General features: G+C 37.5%; 1 protein-coding gene across 2 annotated transcripts; it reads right to left on the bottom strand.

Annotated features, from left to right (window-relative positions):
* Positions 1 to 4,693: 4,693 nt before the first annotated feature.
* LOC114459445 (trace amine-associated receptor 3-like) lies at positions 4,694 to 5,922 on the bottom strand. Of its 2 annotated transcripts, XM_028441703.1 has the most exons (3): positions 5,655 to 5,922; positions 5,471 to 5,533; positions 4,694 to 4,761 (listed from the first exon to the last, which is right to left on the bottom strand). In XM_028441703.1, exons 1-3 carry the CDS (start codon positions 5,825 to 5,827, stop codon positions 4,755 to 4,757), a joined length of 243 nt encoding a protein of 80 aa, XP_028297504.1. In that variant the 5' UTR covers positions 5,828 to 5,922; the 3' UTR covers positions 4,694 to 4,754. The 2 variants fall into 2 exon arrangements, with proteins under 2 accessions (XP_028297504.1, XP_028297503.1); XM_028441702.1 differs by having other exon boundaries at positions 4,723 to 5,533.
* Positions 5,923 to 6,133: the final 211 nt, after the last annotated feature.

The following is a 6,133-nucleotide window of genomic DNA, read 5'->3' as shown; positions in this document are numbered from 1 at the left end:
TTGTTATTGTGAGGCTAATGCTAATGCTAATTGTAAGGCATTCAGGGACAGACAGAGCTGAGACTTTCAACATGGCTGCTGCTTGGTTCAAGGATGTGCAACATCAGATTTGTTTGGACTGCAATGACACCATTCATAAATTATTTCTTAAATAGAGCTTAGATTAACATCTTAGATTAAGCAGATTAACTAAATGTTAAGAATATTGTAGATGATGTCACAGGTTTTCTCAAATAAAGCAAGTTGCTTTACTGATGATGATGTCATAGCTTCTCTCAGAGTCCCAAGCCCAGATAAAAGAGGATGGTTGGACGTTTTCACTACCAATTCCACCCCACATAACAAACTTTTAATTAAATCTGATATTTTAACAATTAACAATACATGACTAAATGTATTTATGTAATGTGGGTCTAAAGCATCAAAGTCATGAAATAATTAGATAACAAACAGTGAGGTCTTTGACCTGCGTTTTGTGCGATAACACGTGTTATAAATTGGTGCTATACAAATAAAAATTGATTGATTAGTGAAGTTATTTTTAGATTTAATGGCTTCTTTCAATGGCAAAATGAAGAAAATAAAAATCAAGAATCAAGAGAAGAAAGTTCATTTTTAGTTCTAACTTTGTCTCTCTCTCTCTGCAGATGTATGCTAGCCTATATTACAGTGCTAAATATATACATACATCTTATGGCCACTGCACTTGTTAATGTTAATGATAGGTTCATGCTAATGGTAAGTTCTTATTAGCTAATGTTAATGCTAGGTAAATGCTATTGATAGGTTAAAGCTAATGCTAGGTTGATGCTATTGTTAGGCTAATGTTAATGCTTGGCTAACGCTAATGTTAGCCCAATGCTAGGCTATTTCTAATGCTATGGTCCTTGAGCCTTGGCTCCTTGGGGCTTTCTCGGTGTGTGTGTGGGGGTAGTGGCTGCTTCTGGACCTAAGATCTCTAAGGCGTCAGGAGGGGCTGCTCGCTCATGAGGGGGGTGGCCTGGAGCTTGGCTCCCGTTGTTGCTGCCGGCCTGGCTGCACCTTCGAGCCCAGGGCGGAGCCTGGGTTCGCAGAAGCAGTTCTTCCAAAAACATTGGTCATGGATGCTCTGGCCTAGGGCCGTGGGATAAACTCGTACTGGGTTTAATCTTAGACACGTTGGTCCCAAATACCTGTTGTAGGTAAAACCACTCACTCCGAAGCTGGGTGCTGTGTCACCACCTTACATTTCTCAACACTTGTCATCAGACTGGCTGAACCAATTACACAACACAAGAAACACAATATGCACAACTATAGCGTCACATTTCACTCTCAACTTAATTTTCCTACCCTAATCCCTCTTCCCTGTTCCCTTCCCCCTCACCTATGTGTAACACTGCCCTCTCTTTTTATATCCTCCCTTAGATAAAGTATTTCTTACCCTTCCTTAGGGAGGGCTGATAAGGGTCCCAATTATAAATAAAAATAAATTAATCTATCTATAAAAGCAAAAAAGGTCTGTGTGTGTGAGCGCGTGTGTGTGTGGAGCGAATATCCCCCCTTAGTCAACCTGTTCCAAGTACCCCAAGTATGTACATTCGTTATTTTGGAGTAATTTGGTGTTGCAAAACGTTCAAAACGTTTATTTTAAGATTACGAACCTCTCAGTAAAGAGCGCGGTATTGAGCGCGCTACTTCCGGTTCCAGGTTCATAACGTCACTGTGTCGCAGCTTGTTTGGGTTCAAAGAAGAAAAAAAAAGTTCAATATTAAAAACGTTTTTCTACCGCTAAAAGTCATTTAAGTTAATATTTCATGGTTATTAATATTATTCTCGTGATTCCAAACTTCCTTTAAATCGCGGGTCACGGACGTCACTTCCTCTTCCGTCTCCATGACTGTGGGCGGCGGCTTTGCTGACGGCCGTTAGCCAATCATATCACAAACATTCTGCTTCTTCAGACAGAGGAATGTAACGTTTTTGTGAGCGGAAGGGTCCACAACACGGCTCTACTATGATTATTGTTTGTTCTGTGCAAGGGTGAGTGTTTCTTCTTTTATTATTCTATGTGTTAAGATGCTAGCAGATACAATGTAAACACACACACACGGCTGATGCGCGTGCGTGCACTACACCAGGATATACATGCTGAACTTGCGACTTTGGTGTTGCAAAACGGTTATTTTTTGGTGGTACTTCCTTGTGTCTTTTTTTTTTTTTTTTTTTTCTCACCAACTTGTGACGGATTACATGCATGACGTGCGTGTGTGAGAGATAACGCATGGAGATGGAGGTAGACAGGGACATACACCACACACACACACACACACACACACACACACACACACACAAACACAGTATTTATAATAAAAATATACTAAATGAGTAAAAGAAAACAAAAAACTAAACAATATTCATACAAAAAGTACACAAAACAAGAACAGAAATGCACAAAAATATACAAAAAGGTTCCAAAAACACACAAAATGATGCAAAAAAACATACATTACAGAAAAATACACCAAACAACAACAATTATGAAAATGACTCAAAATACACAAAAATAAATATTTATACACAAAATGACAACAGAAATGCATAAAACTACACCAAAAAAGATACAAAAATACAAAAAATGTACCAGGCACGACACGGTAACAAAAAACTATAATTACAAAAAAAATGTGCAAAAAGACAGATACAAAAATACACATGACTCCAAAAAACATACATTACAGAAAAGTACACCAAACAAAAAATATATATAAAAATTTGTGAAAAAAACAAACACATTTATCATGTTCATGTCCCATAGAATTAAACCAGGTAAATCTCACGCACACTATTTTACTTTGCACCTGCAAATAAACTCCTTTATAACACTACAGAGTACAGAGTATGTACACCTCTTTTTACATCCAACCTTCAAAATGCATACTCATTTGTCCATAATTGACATCTCTACTTAAGCTCCTCCCACTATGTGAATGCATACTTGCGACGGGCACTGCACTAGTTCATTTATTTGCGATTTAAAAAAATGACCATTGACAGCATGTGCAGATAAGGCAAAAAAAGAGCAACTGTTCCATGAATGTCTGGCCCACAAACCATAGCCTTCCAACATTATGGCCCACAGCAAGATGTAGTTGAATAGCCCTGCACTACATACTACACACCAGTGTGCTGTCTACTCACACACTCAATAAGGCTAACTGAGTTCATACGTATTTAATTATGAATTATTATTTTTTTATTTCAAAGCATTGCTTTCCTTTCTTTCTATCTCTTCTTATTGTCAGTCACACTTTACACTTTTTCACCTTTTTGCACAACATCATATTTCCAACTCCACACAGGTGTCTTTTTTTTTTCATTGTCAATGATTATAAATTTTCCTCATTGTGGGAATAATTATTTTATAGTTTATAGTCTGTACTGTACAGACTTTATTGAGTTTAAAGCCCCCTCCACCAAAAAAAAACTAATGTTTTTACTGATGGTTTATACTGAGATAAATAAAACTGTTGTGAAATGTTTAATCATATTGTTTTATTCTGTTCATCTGTACATTTCACTGCAAGTCAATACATTAATGAACAGCTGTGTGATGTGGTGTTTTCACACAATTTAGGACACGAGTCACTTTTATTTCACAGTTATAGTTTTTATTTCATAAATCTTTAAAAGTAACACTGTAAACAACAGGTAAAATGTGATCTGATCATATTTGATAGTCTACTGCTTCACTTCATTGTTTCTAATAAACAATTGCCGCCTAATTTTAACTGACTTAACACTTTGTTTTTTATTCATATACAAAACATGTTTGTTTTATCATTTCTATCATTTGTTGAACTCTACAGAAATCAACCTGCATTGCATGTGATTGATGCACATTTATCTCCACATCAGCAACTTCTGATTGTTCTTCAGATCAGTTTTACATAAAAATATCAATAAGTTTTTTTTCAGGTTAGTTCACTCCACCATGCTTTCACAGTCATGACAAATTTCCAAACATAAACAAAATAAGCAAATTGCTATAATATTTACAGTATGTTGGCCTCACTGGAGCCAGACTTCAGTATCTGAAGAGAAAAAAACACATTTCACACATTTCCTGAACCAGGGATACAGAAACACATAGATCACAGGGTTAAGCAGAGAGTTGAAGAAAAACAGACCTAAAACAAAAATGTAAACCTTAAACCTTGTTGTAAGTGAAACAATGTAAAGTGGAGTTAAACACATTAGAAACACAACAACCACTACACCCAGAGCTCTAGCAGCTTTCAGCTCTGACCTGTTAACCTTCTGTGAACTCTGAAGTGTCACCACTGTAACATGAGAGCGCATGGCCTGGGCCTGAGACACAGCCACCATAAACACTCTCACATACAGGACCAATATGATGCTGACTGGAATGAAGAAAGTGAAAATTAAATCAATAACTTCACCATGAATGTTTGTGTGATTAATGCACATTAGTTTCCTCTGAAACAATATCATGCCACTGTAAAAGATTCCCAAGTTAGTTTTAACTTTAATAATGATAAACAGTTTTGACTTCAAAATATCAAATACAATGTAATTTTCTAGAAACAACACATCAGCAGGTGTTTTCTTTTCATTCATGGCTAAAGTAAACAGAACTCTAAAAACATTCATCACACATCACCACAGTTTTACAGTGACTGTATTAAATCCCAGCAGCACATTGTCCCTGACTTTTCCTCTTTACAGTATGTTGGCCTCACTGGAGCCAGACTTCAGGATCTGAAGAGAAAAAACACATTTCACACATTTCCTGAACCAGGGATACAGAAACACATAGATCACAGGGTTAAGCAGAGAGTTGAAGAAAACCAGACCTACAACAAAAATAAAAGATGATACATTTTTTACTCCAAACCCTGATGTAAGTAAAACAATGTAAAGTGGAGTTAAACACAATAGAAACACAACAACCACTACACCCAGAGCTCTAGCAGCTTTCAGCTCTGACCTGTTAACCTTCTGTGAACTCTGAAGTGTCACCACTGTAACATGAGAGCGCATGGCCTGGGCCTGAGACACAGCCACTATAAACACTCTCACATACAGGACCACTATGATGCTGAATGGAATGATGAAAGAGAAAATTAGATCAATAACTCCAGCAAAAGGAGGTAAATAAAGTGCACATTCTCCAGCACAGGAATCAAACCCACCTGGATTTTCAATGTTATCTTTGAGTATCACAGTATGATAGACAGTAGAACCAACCCAACATAGGACAATACATATATTTGCTCTGTTTTTAGTGACTTTAGTTTGATAGTGCATTGGATCACAAACAGCCACATAACGATCAACTGATATCAACACAACAGTTCCTATTGAAGCAGAGGGTACAACATAACTTAAAAAAGCATTAAAAACACACCAGCCTGCACCTAAAAACCAACAGCCATTGATAAGGAAAATCATAAAAACCCAGACAAACCCAACAGAGAAATCTGACACAGCCAGAGAGAGGAGGAGGAAGTTGGTGGGAGTGTGCAGCTTCCTGGAGGAGTTAGAGAGAAACACACTGATATCATTATATGATACAACAATTATCATCAAAGCAGAAAACAGCAGGAGTCTAACAACATAACAAGTCATAAAACAACAGAACATGTCAATACCTGAAGTGTGAGATGGAGATGATGACCAGCAGGTTGAGAGTCACAGTGAGCACAGAGATGGAGGACAGGATGATGTGAAGGAGCACAGACACTGAGTGAGAACGCACGATCCTCCTGCATGAAGAGTTTCCCAGGTGTGGATAGCAGAGCTCAGCTTCATCAGGTGTGCTCATAGTGAGGAGAAGAAGATGTTCTGCCTCAGCCTCTCTGATGAACAACTGATATATTATTCCTGCTCCAACACAGGGATGTGGAGGCTGGACCTGAGGACTGGACCTCCCTCAGACACCGTCTGATTGACACATTATTATTCTACTCCTACATTATGCAACACTAAACAATTCTGACCTTTTTCCTTTCATTCTGAATTCTATCAGCTTTGTAAACTCCATACACAGCATTTATTAAAAACACTATTTCGTATTTTCATATATACTGTAGATAATGCTGTAGGAGTGCTGTAAACGTAATAGAAAAAT

This window comes from Gouania willdenowi, unplaced genomic scaffold (genome assembly GCF_900634775.1).
Source record: "Gouania willdenowi unplaced genomic scaffold, fGouWil2.1 scaffold_313_arrow_ctg1, whole genome shotgun sequence".
In the NCBI taxonomy this organism is placed as follows: Eukaryota; Metazoa; Chordata; class Actinopteri; order Blenniiformes; family Gobiesocidae; genus Gouania; species Gouania willdenowi.
The sequence above is the reverse complement of the archived record's forward strand: the minus strand, read 5'-3'. Positions and strand labels throughout refer to the sequence as shown.